Below are 23,786 nucleotides of genomic sequence, written 5' to 3'. Positions count from 1 at the left end.
GACAGCTGCCCTGGACACAGAATTGACCTGCGCCTCCATGGACAGCTGTGAGTCCAAAATGACTCCCAGGCTGCACACCTGGTCCTTCAGGGGCACAGTTACCCCATTCAGGACCAGGGAGTACCCCACACCCACCCGCCCCGTCCCCCAAAAACAGTACTTCTGTCTTGTCAGGATTCAACCTCAATCTGTTAGCCGCCACCCATCCTCCAACCCCCTCCAGACACTCACACAGGACCTTCACTGGTTCTGATTTGAAAGAGAGGTAAATCTAGACCAGCATCCTGTTCTCACAGTGGCCAAGCATATCTTCATTGTGGGACACAGGACCCTCCTACCGTTTCCAGAAACTGGGATTCAGAAGCATCGCTGCCTCCAGCTGCAGAGGCAGAGCTTGGCCACTGTGGCAAGGAGCCATCGAGAGCCCTCTCTTCCATGAACCTGTTAATCCTTTTTAAAGCCAAGCTGCTGGCAATCACTGCCTCCTGTGGGAGGGAGCTCCATATGGGTGTCTATATGAGGGGCAACTGTTAGAAAGCACAACTTATAGATTCCAGACTTCTGACAGGAGTAGCTTATGGCTCTCCAACAGTCCCCTGAAGATGATACCCTAATGTAACTAATAAAAACATGGCAGACAGAGCTCAGCCCCAATGCAGCCACTGGGCTCGCTTTGCCTGGAGATCAACTATGTGAGTTAAAAGAGCTATTCTAGAAAGCAGGATAAAGCACATCACTGTCACCAAGTGGAGAATTGTACTGAATGCTTTCTCAGAAAAAAATGTTTATGGAGCAAACTCACAGATCAGCGCACAAAGATTATGAGCTGCTCTTGCACTTCACCAATGAGCAGCATCGGTTTCAAAGCCTACTGTGGAGCACTCAGAGCCAGGACAGCGCTGCAGACACAGCAGGTACTGGATGGGGAGCACACAGGTTAAAACTTTGGCTCAGCCATGAGGTTTTAGAGACATTCACCTCTCTCAGCCCAGGTAGGAGCTGTTGTTGGAGATGCCATGCCATGATCTACCATGAGCTCTCAGAATTACTTAAAAAGGCAACTAGGGGAGTAGCAAACAGAACTTGTTTTAAAGAACAGCTAGTTCCACAAGCTGAGGTGAATATTAAAACAAAACAAAACATATACACTGTTAACCATCATTTATTTTCTCTTTGAGCAGATGCAAATATACATAATCTCACACAAAAACTAAGACCCCCTACACCAAGCACAACAAACCTGGAGCACGGAATAAAATCCCTTTTGATTCAGGTGTCCCATGATATTTGCACAGATGTGGTTCATGGCAGGCCGCAGACTTTCTCCTGCAAGAGGAACACCACAGAAGGAGACAGCTGGCAATTGCAGCTAAATCATACACTATGGGGCAAACTGCTCTCCAGAGAACGGGCTGGTCTTATAATTCAAAATTAAGTGGGCATCTAATGCCAACCTTAAAGCCCAAAACCTTGGAAGTTACTTCACGTATCTCTATCTCTGTACTACATACTTTGTGAACAAAACAGATGCTGAGCAGACACTTTCTTCTGCAGGCAAGGCAGAAACAGTGCCATCCATCACTCACCTTTGAGAAGCTGACAAGATTCCACAGCAAGTATAAAAAAGCCTTGTCATTTTGGCTAGTAGAAAGCCCTAGAAAAATGGAACTCGACACACCTACCTTTCCCCCTCAGGATTCTCCAAGTGGAAGTGTCCGTAAATGTCACCAGCATTGTGAGGTGCAGATTCACCAGCTTAGAGTCTTGCAATATGTCTGGCTAGGGGAAAGAACCGCCAGAGACATGAAATGGAAGTCTGGAATGGTCACAGGCCAGTGAAAACACACACAAAACAGACAGCCAAGGCAGTCCATACCTTAAGCAGCTTCAGAAACTCACAGCAAAGCCACAGCACATCCTTGACCTGCTTAATCCACATCAGTGTGAGCTCCTTCGAAAGTGCAAGGGACACATACCACACCTGTGGGCAAGTGACAGAAGACCATGATAACTGCGGGAGGGGAGGGAGAGGCCATCATTCAGTCACTGGACTGGGAAAATGCAGAACAAAGCATTGTCACCCCATAATTCAGAGCTGCAGTGTGTATGTGGCAGGAAAGCCTCTGACATTGGTTGTTTTAGAACAACCACAAATATTCATGTTTCTCGGGAAACACTGGCCAGCAATGCTCCAGCATATGCTTATGGAATTAAACAATTCTCCACCTGCTCTTGGGGATATTTTATGGAAAAAATATGCACACACTCTCATGTTAAAGTCTATGAAAAGTGACTTTAGCTCACCTTAGGGTCATTTTCAGCATCCATACTGTTAAGGATACAGCGGCACAACTTTTCAAATCTCTGCAATGAAAAGCAGGTGAGTTAATATGAAATTATAATCATTTTGTTGCCTCAATCCAATGGTTCCTGCAAAGCAGCGCTTTCCATCATTTCCAGTAAACAGACTTCACTCTTACAATCCAAAGGTTGTCTTTTGCTCAAGATCGTAAGAGCAGCCCTGCTGGATGAGGCCAATGGCCCACCTAGTCCAGCATCCTGTTCTCCTAATGGCCAGTCTAAGGCTGCCGTACAGTCCCTAAGCAGAGCATGAGGCTCATGCACTGACTGGTCTCCAGTGCAGTTACTCTTTCAGAGCAGCGTCCTCCCTCTAGATTAGGGATGGGGAATCTGTGGCCCTCAAGATGTTGCTGGACTCCAACTCCCACCAGCCCCACCAGCATGGCTGATGGTCAGGAATTATGGGAGTTGAGAGTCCAGCAGCCTCTGGAGGATCACAGGTGGGGACATCCCTGCTCCAAGGATAGGGCATTCTGCATTGTGTCAGTTGGTTCACTCAATCATTTGGAACATAAAAAAAAAGCAGAATGGCCCAGGACTCCTACAAAAGGAGATATATCCCAAGTGGAAAACTCACACAAAGGGACAGCAGCAGTTCTTTCTATGGATATGTGTTTTTGGGCTCAGCTTACCTCTTGAAAAAAGCAACAGTTCTCCTATGGAACACATATTTGCCCCTGCAGAGACTCTGGGGCTCAGGATCATTTTCAGAATTCGGGCAAGCCTGGAAGTAGGCAGAATCTGCTGCTGCAGTAAGTAGTTTCTGTCCAAGCTCACATTGTTCCAGAAAATTCTCCCTCCCCATTCTGTGACTGGAACAGCCCCACCCCTAGCATCAAGAATAAATAGCATGCAACAAGGAGACCTTCAGCAAAGCAGTAGTACCTCTTTGTCATCTTGGCACCTGAAAACAAAGAGCAGCTTCCGGGATATTTTGAAGATCGAAAGTGCTGTCTTCTTGCCAGGCCCGTTTGCATCAAAAAAGTCATCCACTTCTCTCCTGGGGAGCACAAAGGAAAGTCCAAAAGAAAAGGTACAATGTAATTTGAGAAAGGCTGGTGTGTGCAGGTGAGGTAGGATTTCCCCCCTTCCATGACAAATGACAACACTGTTCAGGTTCTTTCCTCTGGATAGAGGCAGCAGAAGGAGCTGCAGATCGGCTCAGAGCATACATGGCAGAACAGGTCAAGATGCCCACACACAATGACTGACTTAAGATATTTCCCTAGCTACACTGGGTAGGTGGTTCAGGAATTTGCCAGCGCCCTAGAGAGGCAAAGGGCCCACCAATGCCCCAAGAGCAATGCCACGCTCACTTTGCTCAGAGGATCCAAAAAGTTCAAAGGCAGCAGGAGAGGATTTGGATCTTGCAGCACCCCCCTCATCGAAGACAAGGGACCCTGGGAGCCAGCACTGGCATAGCCACTGGCAAAAGGCTTCAGTCCCCAGAGGCCAAAAGCCAAATCCACCCAGCACCTGCACACGCATTGCACGCACCTGATTTCCCGCTGCAAACGACAGCGGCACAAGAACCTTCGGACAAGGGCCTGGATCTGCGTTGCCGCTCGCTCGCGCTCCTTCAGCTCCCGGCGCTCCTCACGCGCCTGGCGCGCCTTGTCAAGGAACTGGGCCTTAGACAACTGGGCTGCGCTGAACATTTTGGAGGTCTCTGGCAACAGAAGGAGAGGGGAAGGACAGCTGGGAAGCTGTGCCACACCTGCTTGCATTGCCTACAACACACTAGGGAACAGAACTCCTCTTGGGTTCTGCCGAGATCCCTTTACTCACTTACCGTCAGGTTAGCTACTGAGCAGGCATCCTTCATTTTGGGCACCCCTTTTCTAGCATCACCCGGAGTTCTGTTTTTCCAAAAGGAAAGGGTCCACCTAACACAGCATCCTGCAAATTGAACCCTTGGCTGCCACCTTCTCTATTCATGCTTTAATTCAGATGGTGAGCTTTTAGGCAGAGAGCTGCTCCTTCACAACTACACAGAGCACTTTCCCAAACATCAAATGAAAACGATCTCCCTCAGCCTTTCCCAACCTGGACAGGTGAGGTCCCTGGGATGAAGCGGAAGTGGCTGTCTGGCCTGAGGCTCGAGCCCACCGCATTCAGAGAACCAGGCTAGCAGGCCGGAAAGCAGGGCTCCCAAACGGATCTAGGGCGCTCCTCCTCCCGGTCTCCCCTGCCCCACCCAGCACTTTCCTCCTCACCTCTCTCTCTAGCCGAGGCAGAGGAGCTCTCGGGCCGCCATTCGGGAGTCGAGGAGGCCCCCCCGGGCTCTGCGGGAGAGGCAGGAGGTCAGCCACTGGAATCTCGCCCCCGCCGCGAGCTGCGCCTCAGGACCCTCCGGCTCCGCGCCAGCGAGGGCGGCGCCAACGCCGCGCGCGTCCTACCTGCCAGGGTCGTCGGGAGCTCCCACGGGGATAGAGTGTGTGTGTGTGTGTGTGTGTGAGACCCGCTAGTTGTTAGGCGCTGTTCTGCTTTGCCCTTCCGCCGCCTCCTCCTCCTCCTCCTCCGTCGCCTCGATAACGGCCGCCTCCCCCCCTTCCCCTCCCAAAGAACTCCAAGGAGGACCGCCAGAAACGGACCATAGAGTCAAGGAAAACACCTGCGCTTCCGGCCCTTGGGAAGAAACCGGTCGCTGGCCCGGAAGTCCCGCCTCTCCTCCTGCAGCCGGAGCGCAAGAGGCATAGAGATGGAAGGAGGCTAGACTTGCCCAGTCGCGACCGGCGCTCCCAGGAGCTGGCCCTGTCCGTTGCTTTCATTCCTCCGTCCGGAAACTCAGGTCCTTGGGATTTGGGTTCCGCCCACCTCCTTGTGGAAAAAGCCGGGGAGGAACGCAAAGGAGCATGGGTAGAATCGGGGTGGGGCTCGGCAGAAAAGTTTTTTGGGGGCGCCCCGCCCCTTCCTCGCGTGCGTCACCCGCTGCTTCTTCCTCGTCTTCGCCTCGGGACCTGGTTGGCTGAGGGGGGCCTCGCGAGGGGCTGTTCATGGTGAGCGAGGGGGGGGACTTCGGAGGGGCGGGGGGGGTCTGGTGAGGAAGCCCTTGGGGCGGGGGGGCCTCTCAGGCAAGTCCCTTTGGGCAGAGCCCAGGGAAAGGGGGCGACCTCTTCTTCTTCTTCTCCTCCTCCTCCTCCTCCTCTCTGGCTTCAGAGACCCCGTGTCCTTCAGCGGGGAGAAGTTTCGAGTGGGCCCCAACCCCCCCGGCCTCCCTCAGTCTGCCCCCCCCCCGGTGAGCATGAGGCTGAAACCCAACATCAATAAAATCAGTTCCGATTACGATGATGATCTGTTCTGTAGGGCCATCAATGTGCGTGGCATTTTAGAGCTTGGCACGGGAGGGAGGCGGGGCTTAGGAAGTGATAAACTGTGCAGTAAATGCCCAGCCCCCTTCTCCAACCTGGTGCCCTCCAGATGACAACTCCCATCAGTTCTCATCAGCACAACTTGGGAGTTGTAATAATATTTTTTCATACCCCGCCCACTTGACTGGGTTGTCCCAACAACTCTGGACAGCTTCCAACATATATTAAAACAGAACAGAACCCTAAACATTGAAAACCTCCTATAAACCTTCAGGTGTCTTCTTAAGTTGTCCAAGTCATCTGGAGGGAGACAGACTTTCATGTTCTTTCAGTGTAAATCCTATGCAGGTTTACTCAGAAGTGAGCCACACCTTGGATGGCCCCTGGGGCAGGGGAGAGGATAGCAAATGGGATGCCATGAGACGGTCTCGTGGGTCACCAACGGGGAGTGCATACGTGAGGCAGGGAGTGAATTCATCAGATGAAACTGCTGGACCTAAAGAAGGACTTCTTCACTCAACACATCAATGTCCTATGGAACTCATTGCAAGAAGATGTGGGAATTGCTGTTAATGGGTCGTGAGGGTTCTGGGAAGGAGGAATAGAGGGAGGCCAGGCAAAGATGGGGCATACAAGAAAGGTTTAAGAAGCGGGTGGTGGACTGTTGAATATTTTAGTTTGTTCCATGTGGACACTTTCCATGTGGGCTCTTCCTCTGTGGGGAAAGTCCACCAAACATTCTGCACTGGAGTCTTTAGAAAAGCAGTCAAGACCATTCTCTCCCACCAGGTTTTTGAGAATAGGGGACCAATTTAGGGTGCTCCATTAGAACAGTCTTTCCCATACCTTGGTGCTCTCCAGGGGCTTTGGATGACAACTCCTGCCAGCCTCAACCAGCACAACCATGGGATTTGTAGTCCCAAGATATCTTGAAGAGTGCCAGTTTGACAGAGAGCGTATTAGAGTGTTGATCTGCATTGCAGGGTGTTGGACTAGATGATCCTTGGGGTCCCTTCTAACTGTACAATTCTATGATTCTATCTGACTGCTCTGCTTCCAGTTTGTATTTTTAGACGAATGTGTGTTTTGTAGTAAATTTGTGTTATTGTGAGCCACTTAGGGATCCTCTGAAGGGCATGGAGATATGAGGAAAGTCTTTCAAACCCCCCACCCATCCCTTCTCTTTATTTCATGTTATTATAAACATATGAACTGATTTACTTGTGCTCCATTAAGGATCACAACAAGATGGAAGGTGAGACCTTTCACTTACAAACCCGTTGTGTCATAAACTATCCAAGCATAATTCAACTAATGTCTCGCCTTTATATCGGCTGCGAAAAGTCTTTAAATGGTTCCAAATTATACTTGTGTTTTACCTACTCCATAAAGGGCAACTGGGTTCTCTCTGCTCTGTCTCTCTTCTCCTAATCATACCATCTCGGTAAGCTTAGACATTGCAGCAGCAGCACAACAACATGTATTATTAAGTCACTCTTGTTCACTTGGAATTTACTTGAATTAGCCATTGGGCTGCTGTTAAGCACAGTGCCTGCTCAGCTCACCCCAGAAGTGTACAGTGGTGCCTCGCAAGACAAAATTACCGGTAATTCGTTCCGCGAGTTTTGTCGTCTTGCGATTTTTTTCGTCTTGCGAAGCACGGTGTCAGGAAAGTTTTGGAAAAGCTTCAAAAATCACCAAAGTCTTTAAAAACCTCAAAAAAGGCTACCACACCGCGTTCTATGAGTTGCTCCTCGAAGTCAAGTCGCAACTGTATTAACGGTATTAAGAAAAAGGAAACAAACTTGCAAGACGTTTCCGTCTTGCGAAGCAAGCCCATAGGGAAAATCGTCTTGCGAAGCAGCTCAAAAAACAAAAAACCCTTTCGTCTAGCGAGTTTTTTGTCTTGCGAGGCATTCGTCTTGCGAGGTACCACTGTACCAGGAATATCTAAGTAAGTCAGATTCTCCCCCAGCCACAGAAATGTTGCTATCCTTTTTCCTCTTGGCTCTTCCCTTCCTAGCTGGGTTGTTTTTAATCCTGACTTGTCAGGTTTTATCTAATGCATCCCTGAGATAAGGTGGGAATTGGAGCTCCCCTTGACTGGTAACAAGATGCCGCATGAAACATTCAGCACTCTGTTTCATTATTAATTGACTTCCTCCCCTGCCTTCAGGCAGCCTAATAATTTAACCATGGCCTTAAAGCTCCCCTCTGACAAAGCTCTTTCATTGGCTTTGTGATGGTGAGTGGGACTTTAATTTCCCCTCTGTGCAAAGCTTGAGGCCCTGATAAACTCATTGTTCTGAGGTGGCTGGTGATCTAAGTTTATTGTTAGCACAGAAGCCTGGCCAGGCCTGATAAAGTGAAAAAGAGCCTTTCTGCCATTTGTCACTGCCCCAGGAGATTTCCAAACCTGATAGATCTCCAATGCAGCCCCTTGATAAGGTCAGAGAAGGGCTCCTTCTGGCTAGTGACTCATGCCTGCTTTGTCCATTGCAGAGGGATAACTTTGCTGTTCTGTGGTACCTCTAAAGACCTCATGTGTTTGTTTTGATAGGCTCTCACTCACAATGGGTGGGGTGGGGTGTAGCACAGCCATTTTCATACTGCATTCTGGGCTTATTCAGAAGCTTTTGGGGCATGGGGCACCTTTGGAAAGAAGCTATAAAGGGGACCACAAAACGCCAATTCCACAGAAAATAAACCAGCAGTGCTCAGAACTCCACCCATTTCCAAAATGGCAGGAAAAACCTACACCCACCCACACCAATAGACAAAGGAACCCCCTCCCCAAAATATGTGCCCCCTCCAACCAAACAACTCCCTCCCCAAGCAATTTTTAAAAACAGAGCAGAGGACTTGGGCAAGGGCCATGGGAGGGTGCTGTTGGGGACCCCAAGCTTAGGCTCTTGTAGATCACAAGTTGGCAGCTATTAGGAAGAACTTTATCTAACACCAGGGCTGCGTCACTTGAGGTTGGAATCCTTTTGACAGTCTTAAATGCAGGAGGGTGAGAAGGTGTCTGTTTGTAGAATAACTCTCTGGCTGATGTTTAGGGAAAGGAGGGGCAGGTGGGAAGAACAAGAGAGATTGCTCCATTGTCTGTACTGCTTGCGCTGTGGAAAAGCTGACCAAAGAGCTTCTTGGGACTGAAGCTGAAATTCCTTGGCTGAATTCAAAATAAGCCAAGCCCTTACTGCAGAGAAAGGCAGCGTTGTGAACTGGCTTTGGTGGGGAGGGAGTCACTCAGGAGTCAGCCATGAAGATGATAAGCACACACATAACCTGACCAGGAATCATCAACCTTCCCCCCCCCCCCAGCCTGAAGCAGCTCATCTTTTGCTTGCAATTCAGTTCTTACACACACTCAAAAGTATTTCAAAAGGCCAATGAGAGCAACTGAGTGATGAAATTATGCAAAAATCCTGACGTTTCTCTGAGAAGTCCTGACGCTAGTTTCCTTACCGAGTTTTGCCAAGACACTTCCTGCTACCTCGCACTGTGTACCCACACTGCACCCACGTGAGAGCCCAATAACTAGCAACAACATAAGAAGAGCCTGCTGGATCAGGCCAGTGGTCCCTCATTCTGTTCCCACGGTGGCTAACCAGGTGCCTCTTTTGAAGCCATCTAAGTTAGAGGCTATCCCTGCCTCCTATGCGCTGCTTGAAGAAGTACCTTGTTTTACCTCTCTGGAGTCTTCCAGCGTTCAGCATCATTGGATGCCCATGAGTTCTAATGTTCTGAGAGAGAGAAACACTTCTCGATCCACTTTCTCCATGCCAGGTATCATTCAATAAAACTGTCCTGTTGCCTCTTACTTGCCTTTTCTCTATACTACAAAGTCCGAAATGCTGCACCCTTTCCTCATAGGGGCATCTCTACATCCCCTTTATCATTTGGTCGCCCTTTTCTGAACCTTTCTTGCAACTCCCAGCCTTTTCTCTTAGGAACTAAGGGTGACATACCCTGTTCCCTCCCTCATTTAATCCCTGTGACAACCCTGTGAGGCAGGTTAGGCTGAGAGACTGTGGCTGGAACCCAAAGTCACCAAGTGAACCTCATGGCCAAGTGGGGATTTGAACCCTGGTCTCCCAGGGCCTAGTCCAACACTAACCGCTGGCCCCCATGCCTCGACTCCCCTTCCACAACTTGGCGCCACCCCGTATGCTTCTTCACTGGGACGCCTATGAAGCCCAGCCTGCAGGCAGGCAGGCATCTGGAGGTGGCTGTTTGTCAGTGCCAGACTCTGCTTACGTTCTTCCCAGCCCAGGTGGGCTGCTGCCTCTGTGTCCAGTGCCTGAGGCATTTGATGGCCCCTGAGCAGCAGGAAGCTGGACCCGAAGGGCCTTGGCTCCAGTCCAGCTGGGCTCCTCTTGGTCCAACCTGTTTAGGATGCGCAGGTAACCAGAGGGGCACGAGGGTCCTCACAGAAGGCTCCTTTGCTCTTGCAGGAAGAGATGTCTGGAGAAACGGTGGTGAGCACTGCAGTGCCAGCAGCCGCAACCCGCACCATGTCCTTCAAAGGCGCCAGCCCCAGTTCCAAGTATGTGAAGCTGAACATCGGCGGGGGCCTGTACTACACCACCATGCAGACGCTGACCAAGCAGGACACCATGCTCAAGGCCATGTTCAGTGGTCGGATGGAGGTCCTCACCGACAGCGAAGGTAATGGAGGCCTCCTGGCCAGGAGGGACGGCAGGGCCAAGATGGGCAGTGCCAGTGTGCTCTTAAGAGGTGGCTGTTTGAGGCTCCCGTTAGCCTCACTCAATCTCTTTGCATTAATAAAAATGCACTATGCAGCACATAGTTAAACTATGGAACTCCCTACCACAGGAGGCAGTGGGTAGCCACTAACTCAGATGGCTTCAAAATAAGATTGGACAAATTCATGGAGGAAAGGCTGTTGATGGCTACCAGGCATGAGGGCTATTCTCTGCCTCTCTGGTCAGAGGCAGTAATGCTTCTGAATCCCAGTTCCTGGAAACCACAGGAGGGGAGAGGGCTCTTGTCCTCAGTTCTGGCTTGCGGGTTTCCCAAAAGAGGCATCTGGTTGGCCACTGAGATGGCCAGATGCAGCAGGCTCCACTTACATGCTGACAACTGAAAAAAATATAATGCTAGACTCAAATGTATCAGGCAGTTCATAGTCTAATAATAATGATGATGATGATGATATTCAAAAAAATTGCCGCTTGTTCTGTGATGGACTTGTCGGAGCCCTGAAGCAAAGTTTTCCTAAGAGTCTCAGAAGGTTGGTCAGGGAGGAACTGAACAATGGGATAGATGAAGTCTGTCATGGAAGCTGCTCTATCTAGTCCAGCCTCCTGTTCTCACAGGGAACCAGATGCCCCCAAGGGAAGCCCACAGGAAGGATCTGACCCCAGAGCCTCCTCCCCTCCTGCAGCTTCCAGCATTCAGAAGCATGGCTGCTTTTTTTTGTGAGGCAAAGCACCATCCCCATGGCTAATAGCCTTGATCCTCTAGGAATTTGTTCCATCCTCTCTTAAGGCCATTCAGCCGCCCAGAGTGGCTAGGGAAACCCAGACAGATGGGTGGGGTATAAATAATAAAATTATTATTATTATTTCTTCTTCTTATGCAAGTTGGTGACCATCCCGGCCTCCTGTGGGAGCGAGTAAGAGCAATACAGACTTTTGCACCCTCTGATTTTAAGAAAACTTGCAGGTTTAATCGCCGTAAGGGCAAAGTAGAGCAAGATAGCAGGGCTGGAAAGATAGACTGTCCCTTGTTCCATTTGGAGCCATTATGTAAAACTCGTGGCTTGGAGAACTAAGAGCATAATCAGCTTTTCACTGTAAGGCCATTAATTCAAGGCACCCATCAGATCCTTTGGCCTGCATTGCCCTTATTTGTTAAAGACAAGCGTCTGTCCTGCATAAGCTCCCCCCCCCCGCCACCCTCCTCAAATGCATTCTTGTCTCTCTGCCCATAAACCAAAGCCTTTGGTCTGTTTATGGCTGGCTGTGCCTTGCTGACGATTGTGCAGGAAGCTTCCCTCTGAGAAACTGCTTCTCTGGCTGTATTCAGTCAAGGGCTAGGAGAGGGAGCTGAGGGGGGAAGAAAGAGGAGGCACCCAGTTCCATTTCATTGCTTTTTCATTTTCACTGATCGCACCCTAATAAACAGAATATGCCAGCAGCAGGAGATTTTCTAGGGAGCCCTCTTACCTCCTAGATGCCCTTAGCTGGCCCTTTTGCCCCTTTCTTTAATATGGGGGGGGGGACTAGAGAAATGATTCGCTAACTGTCAGGGATTCTTTACCTGTGATCCCTGCCTTGCAGGGGGGTTGAACATTGCAAGGAGTTGAACTCCATGGCCCTTCAGGTCCCTTCCAATTCTACGATTCTATGAATCTGTTATTTTGTTGGGTCACTTGCTCAAGGTAACCAGGAGGCCACTTGGGGGCATGTAAGCCCAGCATTGCAAATGAGCCATCCAAAATGACAACCCACAAATATTTTTACTAGACTGACGGGCTGTTTATTTCTTGGCTGCTGATCATGGCACTTCAGTGAACCTGAAACGAGTGGGGAGGGGCTTCCTTTTCCAGTTTCCTGCAGCTGATTCCTATTTGGTCAAGGCAAGTTGCATTAGAATTCCAAAATGTTCACAGGGCACCTGCTTTTCTAAAGCTTTCTAGATCTTCCATTGCCCAAAATCCTGCTTGGGACTTGAGATCAGCATAAGAGGCTCTACTCTCTGCCCTGTCATTACATGAGGTGCTATAAGCAGGTGCAAGAGGTGACCCCTTTTTGTGGCGGCCCCAGGATTGCAGACTAGCCTCCCAGTGGGAATATGCTTGGCCACAGATGTTCCCCATCTCCGCTGCAAGGTATTTAGGCACCCCAAACATTGGCCTGTTGGTGGTCCTCTCACTGGTAACAGGGAGACGGTGGTTTTGTTCTGCTCTCCTCCTTTGCCTCTTCCTCCATTAATTTTCATCTGCTGTTGTCTCAGGCTGGATTTTGATTGACCGCTGCGGTAAACATTTTGGGACCATCTTAAACTACCTGCGTGACGGTGCTGTACCCCTTCCAGAGAGCCGGCGGGAGATAGAAGAGCTGCTGGCAGAAGCCAAATATTATTTGGTCCAAGGTCTGGTGGATGAGTGCCAGGCTGCCCTACAGGTAAGTAGGCCATGCATCAGGCACTTGAGAACCCACAGTGGCTACAAAAGCCCTTTTGTTGTTTGCCTTGGTGAAGACAGGTGTCTTCCGTTGGCGTCAAAACTTGTGCAATGCAAACACCATATTTCTGGCGGGAGAGCATCCCAGTGAGGGTGCCACCACAGAAAAGGCCCTGTCTTGAGTCACTGCCTGATGTACCTCAATTCCTGGTGGCTCTTCAGCTGGGCTAGTAGGTTCTTCCCGGTGGGCTCCTGACTTCTCTTCCACCTCTTGCTTGCGTTCTGATTGGGTCTCTCGTTTCAGCAGAACAAAGAGGTCTACGAGCCCTTCTGCAAGGTGCCCATCATCACATCCTCCAAAGAAGAGCAGAAACTTATAGCCACATCAAACAAGGTGAGCAGCTCTTTGGATGAGAAAAGCTATGTTTTAAGCTTGGCATGTTCACAAACTACACATTCCCGCATGGTTTTCACTTCAATACCTGTACAATTTGGCTGTGATTCCTGCATTGCTTAGGGTTGCACTAGATGACTTTTAGGTCCCTTCCACCTCTGTGATTAAGTGTTGGGCTTAATTTGAATTAATTTTATAAGGAATGATTTTAGAGTGTTGTGTTGTGTTGTGTTGTACTGTTGTACTGTTTTATTGTTGTTAGCCGCCCTGTTCCCGGCTTCGGCTGGGGAGGGCAGGATATAAATAAAATGTATTATTATTATCTCTGCCTTCCCTTAGGAACTGGGTTGGGGGTGCGGTGGAGAATTACATGCCTCTTTACTCTTTCTTTCTCCTCACCGGTTCCCCACCACCACCTTTATCTTCACCTGTATTCTGTCTTTGAAACTTAGATTGTTAAACCTGCAAGGCCAGGATCATATTACAGCACCCTGATATTTTATATGGGGTCAGAATATAAAGACTTCAGTAAAAACATAGCAAAGGGGTGGCTAACTGTGACCCTCTGGATGTTGGGTTCCCAACTCCCATCAGCCCCAGCCTGCATGACTTCGTGGTCAGGGAAGATGGGAGTTGTAGTCCAGTAATAACTGGAGGGACACAGCTCAGCCACTCCTTGACAGAAGGATAGACCTATCATAATGGGCAGGTCTGTTCATGGTTGTACATGGCCATGAGTGGAACCTCTGTGTACAGGGGCAGTCTACCTGTGGATATCACTTGCTGGCAACAAAGGGAAGAGGGCCTTGGTGAGAAACACAATGCCAGACTCGAGGGAGCTTTGGTCTGATGCTCCTGCAGGGCTCTTCTGATATTCTAAAGCAGCTGCATTCTGTACCAGAGCTCATGTGCAGGAGGCAGTTCCGAGTCTTAACCCTCCACCGTGGCTTTGCCCTCCCAATCTTCACCATGCAAAGTTTATGACTGATTGATTGATTGAATTTGTACCCCACTGTTCAGCCAAAGAGACTGGCATATAGTCAAAACAAGACAGTCTCTACCTGCGAGCTTGCAGTCTAAAAAAAACAGGATACGCAAGGGAAAAGAGACAAGGGAGGGAAGAGGAAAAGCAAAACTTAGGTGCCAGTTTCTAAAGAGTCATTCTTTAGAATGCACAGTTCAGGGGCAGGAGGCACCAGATGGAGCTGGGCTTCCTATCTCTCCTGTCCCACCTGGAATGGCTTCCCCCAGTTGACAGCTGAAGGGAGAGTTCCCTTTTCAAGGTGAGCTCTATAACAAAAGCATCAAACTGTGACATTTATCCCTACCTGTTTGTGCTTTCCCCACAGCCAGCGGTAAAATTGCTGTACAACAGAAGTAACAACAAGTACTCCTACACCAGGTAAAAGCTTTCACCTGCTGGGACTTCCGGGGTGGCGCCACCGGCAATGGCGGACTCCCTCTGAACTGGAGGGACTAGCTCCGCGGAAAACGGGTCTTCTCCGCTACGGCGAAGCGGGGACCCACTTAAAAATCACAGGCAGATGAAGCCTGTGACCATGGGACTCGGCGGGCACCTTTAGCGCCCCCCCAACCCGCTAAGGAACCCACTAACGGGCTCCGAAGTGAAGAGGGGGAAGTGGCGCGGTGCTGTGAGTCAACTGCTATTTCCGTGGAGCGAAGCCGCATAGCTGTTGCCGGAAAGCGCTGCCTTTTTCCTGGGATAATTTGGACTTTAAAATAAGCACCCGTGAGTACTTAGACTTTGAACAATTGGACACTAAATAAGGACTTGCGAGTAGGAAAGAATCGGACTTTAAAAATTTACTTGAATTTGGTACGGAACGGGAAGGTCTAAACAGGAAGTCATCCTTCCATTCTTTTGTAAACAGAATAAAGCAAAGGCAATTTAAACTAGAGCTCAGAAAATCGCTTTTAAAAGATTGGATTTCACCATTTAAAATTGTGGAACCCCCCTTTGACAGCAGGAGAAGGGGGGGATCTTTTTGGACTGTTTAAAGTGACATTAAAGTGAAGTAACTTTCCTCCGTCCTGATCCTGGAGCAGGCTGTCAGGACTGACGTGTGAAGTTCATTAACCAAAGACAAGTGTTTTTGACAGATGGCTAAAAGAAGAGAAACCTAGTGATTCCACTGTTCCCTTTCGCATTTTATTACAGAAAGATAAGGTCAAGGATTTGCTGAGATAATTAATAACTAGGATACAAAGAAAGGGAGGAGGAGGAGGAGGTCTAAGAAAGAAGGTAATGACAGTTAAGGATTTGAAAATAATGAATTTGTTTTTAAATGTTTTTAAAGTTTTGTGATTTTTGCATTCTTCTTTTTTTCTGTCATTTTTTCTCATTTGGAATTTTGTCGTACATGGTGGGAAGGGGTTGGTTTTTTTTCTCGTTTTTTTCTATCTTGTCAATTATTTTTATCCTTTGTACTCTCTTATGCTTCTATTTTATTTTTTTCTCTATTTTGTAACATTTTGAAAATCTCAATAAATATCTTTAAAAAAAAAAAAAAGCTTTCACCTTCTGCACCCAGGGAAGGTTTATAAGGCCATTTTCTTTTTCTTTTTTAAAGATATTTATTGAAATTTTCAAAACGTTACACAAAAGAGAAAAATAAAATAGCAACAGCAGAAATTACAAAATAAAAATAGTTGACAAAGTAGAAAAGGAAAAAAAGAAACAAACCCCTTCCCACCATATGAGTAAAAAATTCAAAATGAGAAAAAGTGACAGAAAGAAAAAATAAAAATACGAAAATACATAACAAACCTTTAAAAACATTTAAAAACAAATTCATTGTATTCAGATCCTTAACTGTCATTGCCTTCTTTCTTAGACCTCCTCCTCCCTTTCTTTGTATCCTAGTTATTAATTATCCCAGCAAATCCTTTCCATATTTCATAATATTCTGTCGTTGCATTACCCTAATCTGTTTTAATCTTATCTTTCTATAATAAAATAAACCTCAAAGCTTAAAACTTAAATCTTATCCTTACCAGCTTCTCATAACCATAATATTCTTTCATAGTTCTTTAAACATCATTGCTAAAGCCAAGTAATTTCATTCCAACATTTTTCTAACATTCATCAATTTTATAAAACAGTTCTAATGGTAGAGAAAAGAGATACAAACAAATCCAATCTTCATCCAACGTCCCTTCCTCCTGGTTCCGGGTTTTGTCAGTCCTTATTCCCGTCGATCTGGCCCATTAACCTGGCAACCTTATATCCGAGGCCCTCAAGTCTCTTCCATGTCCCTTCCGCGGCTCTTCTTCATATTTGTAACTGTATTTTCCCTTGTCTCCTGCTCGTGGTAACTCCAGCTTGACAATGTTTTTGACCCTTCTCGACGGATCAGCCCCTTTTCCATGTTCAACACTGAATTCCATGTAGTATTTAAAAGCATGTTTCAAAGACCCTCCAAAATTAAGAGCCCCCACAGTCCCAAACATCTCACGGCCCATTGCCTTATTTGAAAAGTCCAAACATCCCAACATAGGGGGGTCAATCCAGCCCCCCATTTCCAAACCAAGCCAAACTTTTCCTTTCCAAATCTGGCTTTTTCCAAGTTCATTTGTCAAATCCAAAAAATCATATTCCTGTTGGGCCTGTTCTGTCAAGACACACTCCTGATTTAATTCCTGAGTGGGCTCCACATATTTTCCCACTTCCTGTTCAAAATTTCTAGTCGAAGTCGCCATCCAGCTCACCTTCTCGTGTAATTGTTCCAGTAGGGCATTTGTTTTATAGAGAGCACACAACAAAGCTTCTGAATACATTGTCCTCCAAGGTCAGATGCCTGTTCCCACGGTTGTAATCTGTGACAGCTGCCGGCTCCCTGGAGTTAGTTACAGTTTCACAGACTCCCCCTAGGGGGAAGACTTTTATTTGTTCTTGCAACAAAGTTTCCTTTTTTAAGATACTTTGTCCATATATATTCCTTTAAAATGCGAAAGGGAACAGTGGAGTCACCATGTTTCTCTTCTTTTAGCTGTCTGTCAAAAACACTTGTCTTTGGTCAATGAACTTCAAACGTCAGTCCTGACACCCCGCTCCAGGATCAGGACGGAGGAAAGCTACTTTACTTTAAAGTCACTTTAAACAATCCAAAAAGATCCCCCCCTTCTCCTGCTGTCAAAGGGGGGTTCCACAATTTTAAATGGTGAAATCCAATCTTTTTAAAAACGATTTTCTGAGCTCTAGTTTAAATTGTCTTTGCTTTATTCTGTTTACAAAAGAACGGAAGGCTGACTTCCTGTTTAGACCTTCCCGTTCCGTACCAAATTAGAGTAGAATTTTTAAAATCCAATTCTTTCCTGCTCGCTAGTCCTTATTTGATGTCCAATTATTCAAAGTCTAAGTACTCATGGGTGCTTATTTTAAAGTCCAAATTGTCCCAGGAAAAAGGCAGCGCTCTCTGGCAACGGCTATGCAGCTTCGTTCCATGGAAATAGCAGTTGACTCACAGCACCGCGCCACTTCCCCCTCTTCACTTCGGAGCCCGTTAGTGGGTTCCGTAGCGGGTTGGGGGGGGCGTTAAAGGTGCCCGCCGAGTCCCATGGTCACAGGCTTCATCCGCCTGTGATTTTTAAGAGGGTCCCCGCTTCGCCGTAGCGGAGAAGACCCGTTTTCCGCGGAGCTAGTCCCTCCAGTTCAGAGGGAGTCCGCCATTGCCGGTGGCGCCACCCCGGAAGTCCTATAAGGCCATTTTCAATGCCCCGTGGGAGCTGATGAAACAAAGTGAGGAGGCGGGGAATGGAGTTTTGACTAAAAGTAGAGTTAGTGGGAGCAGGGGTTTAAAAGAGGCCCCTGGAAACTGGAAGGTGTCCTCATTCCTGTCCTGTTGGCTCAGCAACTCCGATGACAACATGCTGAAGAACATTGAGCTGTTTGACAAGCTTTCGCTGCGTTTCAATGGGAGGGTCCTCTTCATCAAGGATGTCATTGGGGACGAGATTTGCTGCTGGTCTTTCTACGGACAGGGGCGCAAGATAGCGGAAGTCTGCTGCACGTCCATTGTGTACGCCACGGAAAAGAAACAGACCAAGGTGAGTCTTGTTGCTGTTGCTTCCTTGACAACACCCACCCACTCCCCAAAATGATATGTATAAGGTAGGTCAATGCAGACAAAACCAAGCATTTGAGCTTGCCCCTGCAACCCTCTTCTTCTCTCCCCTCTGCCCCACCCCCCACCCCCAACATAGCCGGGTTGCAAAGTTCTTCCATGCCTAGGCAAGAGGGCCCGGGGGAAGAAGCTTCCTGCCAGACTGCTGACTGAGGATGGTTTAGGGAACATGTTGGGTCACAGTTAAAACAACGTCACTGGCTACCAGTCTATTTCTAGGCACAATACGGTGCTGGTGATAACTTATGAAGCCCTCTATGGTTGGGCCCAGGCTACCTGAAATATCATCTCTCTCTCTGTGAACCCACCCATTTGCTAAGATCCTCAGGTGAGCACCTTCTCTTGGTCCCATCAGAGGCACACTGGTGGTGACCCAGGAGTGGCTGCTCCCATATTGCAGGATTCCCTCCCAAAAGAGGCTAGATGGGCTCCTTCTTTGTCATCCTTCCACTGGCAGGCTCAGAGCTTCCTGTTCCAATGGGCCTCTGGAAATGGAGGTGCAGGCAGAGCTCAGGCTGGGCAGATGTCAGGGCAAACTGTAGTTTAACTGCTGGCTCTAAACAGGGTCTGGTGTATTTTAACTCTTGGTTTTTAACTAATTTGTTTTCCTTTGTATTTTATAACGATGTTTTAAAATGTAAGTTGCCCTGAATTCCAGCTTGGGAGAAAGGAATTCTTCTTAACCTCCCTCTGCTTGGGGTGTCCAGGTTGAATTCCCAGAAGCCCGGATCTACGAGGAGACATTAAACATTCTGCTTTATGAAGCCCAAGATGGACGAGGCCCTGACAACGCGCTGCTGGAAGCAACTGGAGGGGCAGCTGGCCGCTCGCACCACCTGGAGGAGGACGAGGAGCGCGAGCGCATTGAGCGGGTCCGCAGGATCCACATCAAGCGCCCGGACGACCGCACTCACCTGCACCAGTGAGAGAGAGACAGAGAGAGAGAGAGAAGCCAGCCTCAGCCCACAGTCCTGTTGGGGCAAAATCTCCGTCCAGGCTCACTCCAGTGGCTGCCAGGCACCTAACTTATATTCCATGCGGTCTATAAACTGTTATTTTATAAACAAGTTAGAGTATTTTTGGTATGGAACACAGTAGTTTTATCATGAAAATCCACGAGGTGTCCAGCTTCACAGCAATCCTGTGGACTCGCTCCAGCCTCTGGGAATCAATGCCTGTCTTGGTTTATCCAGCACTTCTTGTTCCTGCTCTCTCGTGCCTTGAGGAATCTTCCTTCTGCAGGGGCATTTTGCAAAGGCAGCCTCCCCCCACCTGGTGCTCTCTGGGAGCTTTGGACTCACAGCTCCCATCCTAATGGAGTTGTAGTCCAAAGCCCTCTGGAAAGGGCTATGTTGCTGGGGATGGCTGTGCTAGCAAAACAAAGATGTTGCCTGCCCTCTCCATCTCACTCAAGTCCAGGGTTCAAGAAAAGCAGCTCAACTTCCACACACCTTCCACTTTCTCTTCCTGAAAGTTAAAACGGGAGAGATGAGCTGTGTCTCAATTCATGCACTGTGACAAAATCTACAGTAGAAACCTCTTTGCTTGCTTTGGCACCAGGTTGCTAATTTCCTAAGTGCAGGTGTAACTTGTCTGTGAACAGAGACAGGGGCACTTTGAGGAAAAGGACACAACATACTTCTAGGATGGAAGGATAATCCTTCCGCTTCCCTCTTTCTTTTTGGACATGGGCAGAGGAGAGGTGGTCCTCTCTTGGCCACTCTTTGGGGAAATGTACCTGCAGCAGGGCCAAAGTGTTGTCTTGCCTCTTCCCAAGTTAACATTTGGTTACTGTTTGTTTGTTTGTTTTTTCATGCTGTGACAGTTTTTCCACAACAAAAGTCCAAGCAATGCCTCTTCCCATTTCAGGCAGGCTTTTACAATTCTCGTTTTCCCACCCACTTCCATGCAGACAAACCCTGCTGATTTTGGGAGTGCATCTGTTTCTCCTTCCATCCGTCCCATCTTGGGTGTGTAAGTTGCTCTTGCCTGTTTTGTAGGTGGGACAGAAACAAAAATGTGAACTTGCCATGCCACTGTCTTTGCTGTGCCCTGCTGTCTTCTTTTGTAACCCAAGGCATGTCTCAAAAGTGAGAGAACCTACAGCACAGGGTGGGGAGAGCAAGGGGCTGTCCTACGTATCCCTCCAGCCCCAGCCCCAAAATATCAGATGCAGCTTTTGCAAAAGCCCTACCCCACCAGATTTTCTCCCAGGTCATGTAGGCTCATGTGCATATGTAAAGCCTCAGTCTTACTACTCGGGAGGTGGGAGGCAGTTTAGAGGAGCACCTTCCATATACGAGAATACATTCTGTGTGTGTTGAGGCAGGATGCACGATTATCACCCCTTTTAAATCTACCTCTGCACAATTTCTCGAAGCAGATTAACCAGAAACCTGTAATGTTGCGTTTGGGACTGAAGTAGCAGGAAAGCCAAAGCATCAAGCTGTTTGCTGAAGCTTAGAGGAGCCCTCCCTGGCCTGGCACCCTCCAGAGGGGTGGACCACAACTCCCATCAGCCACAGGATCACATGGCTATCCTGGTTGGGACTTATGGGAGTTGTAGTCAAACCCATTTGGAGGGTGCCAGGCCAGAGAAGGCTGAAGTATTAATACGCTGAGTATCAAAGTCTCACTCGGCTCATTCCTTTTTGTGTGTTTGGGTCTCTGTCTCATCTTCCCACAGTCGATGCAGCCCCTCAGCTGCAACTTTCTCCCTTTGCAGGAGAGAAAAAAGGCACTGGTTGGTGGTCTTATTTATCCCATTTCATGCCTGTCACTTGTGTAGCATAAAACATTGTGGAACAAAATGGTGTGTCATGATGGCGCTCTGGATGCTCCCAACTCCACATCATCTTGGAGGATTCATTGTTAAAAACATGTTTAAGTATTATAGTAAGTGACATCGCTGTAAAACTTGCTCAGTATTTTGACATCCTTAATATGTTACAGCTACGTTTATCTGGGAGTTGTAGTTCAAGGAAGGCACTTAAGAAACTTCTCCGGCAAGAGTCTGATAACTTCCTCTCTTTATTCTTGTTGTGTACAGCCTAATGGGGGGGGGGGGGGGCAATCCTCACATTTTTTGGAAGTGTAAGAAAGAAATTGTGTCTGCAGTTAGGGGACAGGATGGTGGATTCCTGTGAAGCCTTTGCTTCTAGCATCCTACCTTGCTCTTACGAATGTGGAAGAACTGAGCCTGCTACACACAGATCCCCAAAGGTAACTGTTGTTTCCAGGATGGGGTGCTTATAATCCCACATCAAAGGGAAGCAGTTTCCTCTTCCTGTCAGCCAATCAATTTTGTAACATCAACTCTGCGCATTAAGATCACCTTTCCTTGCCCGTCTTTTAGTTTGAAGGTTTGGAAATAAGCAAGTGAGTGCCGATGGTTTTAGCTTCCTGGGGCCAGAGGAAGGGGTGGGGTGCAGTTGCCTTCCTCTCCCTGTTCAGTTCTCTGAGCCTTTTAAAAAAATGCTCTTCAATAGAGGGAAGTGCTCTTTGTTTCAATGTCCGGGGCTGAGTGCATCTTTCAAGATAATCCATTTCTTCGGTGAGACTTTTGTTTTCAGGAAAAAGTGGGATCAGTGAAGAAGGGAGGCTGCACATCAGCTGCCAATGAATTCTGCACTTCAGTATCAGAACAAGGAATAAGATGCTTCTCCTTGGTACAAACAAGACACCTATGTGGCCATGGAAAGTTTAGGTGGTTAAATCTAGCTGTAGTATTTGCTGCCCCAGGTTCCCTATAGGCCAAAGGTGGTCCCTTCTCCTCCTCAATTGTTCCCATGTGGGGGCACAGTGAGAGGTGCTTTTTCATTCTCCCACCTGCAACCAGGAAGCATCCTGACAATCCTGCAGACTTGTTTCCTTTAAAGTAGAAGCCTGACAGTCTTGCTACTTTTACCGTGCCAGCAGGGTGTTAACTTCCAGACACAAACTATAGAGCATGAGCTAGAGGTGCAAGGAAAAAGTAGCCCAGCTGCCCCCAAAGTCATGTGCAGCGGTAAAAGCCCTTTATAAGTGGAAGGTGAAGGGGCAGCAGAATGGGTGGCTGTACCTTGCATGAAGCACTTCAGCTGCCTGAGCAATGGATTTTGTGTCCTGAAATGAAGCCTTGCTGTGGTTGACGAGTGTGGCGAAGGAGCCTTCAAGTGCACATCTGTGTGGGGAAGCAGTCTCCTGCAGCGAGGTTAGAGGCCATGACTGACAGCGGCAGAGGAAGCCGCTCGGGCACCTGGGGCGAGCCGTCCATAGGGGCAGGGTGGACCACAGGGCCTCCGGAGTCTGCCTGCCCCCTCCCACTCTGCTGCCCTACAGCTGGGGGGGGGGAGGCAGCGGGCAGACCATTAGGACAGTGCGGAGCCTGCACACACCCAAGCCACCGTGTTTCTCCCAGGCCCCGCGGTGAGTGCTGCCCAGCATTTTGTCACCCCCCTCAGTGGTGACACCCGGGGGCACTCCACACCCACTGCACCCCCCCTTCCTCCACCCCTGGCTGCGGGAACAAGCTGCCAGCTGCATCCAGTGACAAGCACTTTTAAGAGCAGCAGTGGACCCTTCCTCTGTCAGCAGCAGCAGCAGCAGCAGCAGCAGCAGAAATTCTCCCCCACAGCTTCAGTTTCACAGCCTTCATTCCAATGCTACAAGGTAATATTTGCTGAGCAGAGCAAAGTTTCTATGTTTAAGTCTGTATGTATGTATGTATTTTATGCAGGTCTGAAAATATGCAGAATAAATAGGCGTTTTGCCAATTTCCAACTTGTTGGCTGTTCCTTTGTTTCTCTTGCAGGCAGCTAACAAATGTAGCCCAATACTTTTTGCAGGAAGGTAGATCAAAAATGGTTTGGGCTGCTGGGCCAAAGTTTGCCAGACGTGCCAGGAGGTGGGGAGATCTCCCTCCCATGCAAGAAGCAAGCACACAATTGAGAGACGACTCAAATGCAGTTACACAAGCAGGCCCTAATTTTTTGGCAGATATCACCAGAAGACCGTTCCAATTCAGGGCTGCTCAACACCTGCTGGTTCAATCCATCTGAATCCGGGTAGCATTGGGAGAGCTTTGTGGCTGGGAGATGCCAGACTCCGTTCAGCAGCTGAACCTGCAACATTCACACACTGAAGTCTCCATTTGGTCGCCTTTGCCAATCAGAGCAACCAGCCTGTCATTGCTGAACCCCTGAGGAGCTTCTGGGGCTTCCTCAGTAGAGCTGGACAAATGGATTCTGGATTTATTCTGTTTCTCATTTTCCCGCTCTTAAGCTCAGTTTGCCTCATTTTCCACAAACATTTGCATTTTTTAAAGAGACACATTCAAATTAATGCACACTTTTGTGCATTGTTCCCCTAATACACCATTTGCATGCAGCTTTGCAAGCAATTTCCCCTTACAGAATGCATTTTGTATGTTAATTTCACCAATA

General features: G+C 48.3%; 2 protein-coding genes across 7 annotated transcripts in view; one reads left to right on the top strand and one right to left on the bottom strand.

Moving 5' to 3' along the window:
* UBE3B (ubiquitin protein ligase E3B) overlaps positions 1-5,078 on the bottom strand; it is a 32,604-nt gene extending 27,526 nt beyond the window's left edge. The window contains exons 1-7 of one of the 4 annotated variants that reach the window (XM_080979186.1): positions 4,956-5,078; positions 3,859-4,030; positions 3,247-3,361; positions 2,305-2,364; positions 1,877-1,981; positions 1,683-1,779; positions 1,241-1,326 (exon numbers count right to left, since the gene is read on the bottom strand). In XM_080979186.1, the coding sequence (XP_080835312.1) occupies positions 1,241-1,326; positions 1,683-1,779; positions 1,877-1,981; positions 2,305-2,364; positions 3,247-3,361; positions 3,859-4,019 (624 nt within the window). In that variant the 5' untranslated portion in view covers positions 4,020-4,030; positions 4,956-5,078. Of the gene's footprint in view, positions 1-1,240; positions 1,327-1,682; positions 1,780-1,876; positions 1,982-2,304; positions 2,365-3,246; positions 3,362-3,858; positions 4,031-4,407; positions 4,556-4,760; positions 4,908-4,955 lie in introns of those variants that run through there. The other 3 variants (XM_080979185.1, XM_080979184.1, XM_080979187.1) reach the window with 3 other exon arrangements.
* A 114-nt stretch (positions 5,079-5,192) lies between these two features.
* KCTD10 (potassium channel tetramerization domain containing 10) lies at positions 5,193-23,124 on the top strand. 3 transcript variants are annotated; one of them, XM_080979226.1, is made up of 7 exons: positions 5,193-5,360; positions 10,130-10,343; positions 12,657-12,826; positions 13,130-13,219; positions 14,569-14,621; positions 18,091-18,286; positions 19,071-23,124. In XM_080979226.1, the coding sequence occupies exons 1-7, from the start codon at positions 5,358-5,360 to the stop codon at positions 19,287-19,289; spliced, it is 945 nt and encodes a 314-aa protein (XP_080835352.1). In that variant the 5' UTR covers positions 5,193-5,357; the 3' UTR covers positions 19,290-23,124. The 3 variants fall into 3 exon arrangements, with proteins under 3 accessions (XP_080835352.1, XP_080835353.1, XP_080835354.1); XM_080979227.1 differs by having other exon boundaries at positions 5,199-5,360; positions 13,133-13,219; XM_080979228.1 differs by lacking the exon at positions 5,193-5,360 and adding an exon at positions 5,682-6,268.
* Positions 23,125-23,786: the final 662 nt, after the last annotated feature.

Source organism: Podarcis pityusensis (assembly GCF_964106645.2).
Source record: "Podarcis pityusensis genome assembly, chromosome: 13".
NCBI classification, from domain to species: Eukaryota; Metazoa; Chordata; class Lepidosauria; order Squamata; family Lacertidae; genus Podarcis; species Podarcis pityusensis.
The sequence above is the reverse complement of the archived record's forward strand: the minus strand, read 5'-3'. Positions and strand labels throughout refer to the sequence as shown.

Coding starts and splice junctions, on each gene's coding strand:
- KCTD10 (XM_080979228.1), top strand. CDS start 6,200: ATGTCCTATGGAACTCATTGCAAGAAGATGTGGGAATTGCTGTTAATG. Junction 12,827..13,129: donor AGTGCCAGGCTGCCCTACAG/GTAAGTAGGCCA, acceptor CTCTCGTTTCAG/CAGAACAAAGAGGTCTACGA. Junction 13,220..14,568: donor TTATAGCCACATCAAACAAG/GTGAGCAGCTCT, acceptor CTTTCCCCACAG/CCAGCGGTAAAATTGCTGTA.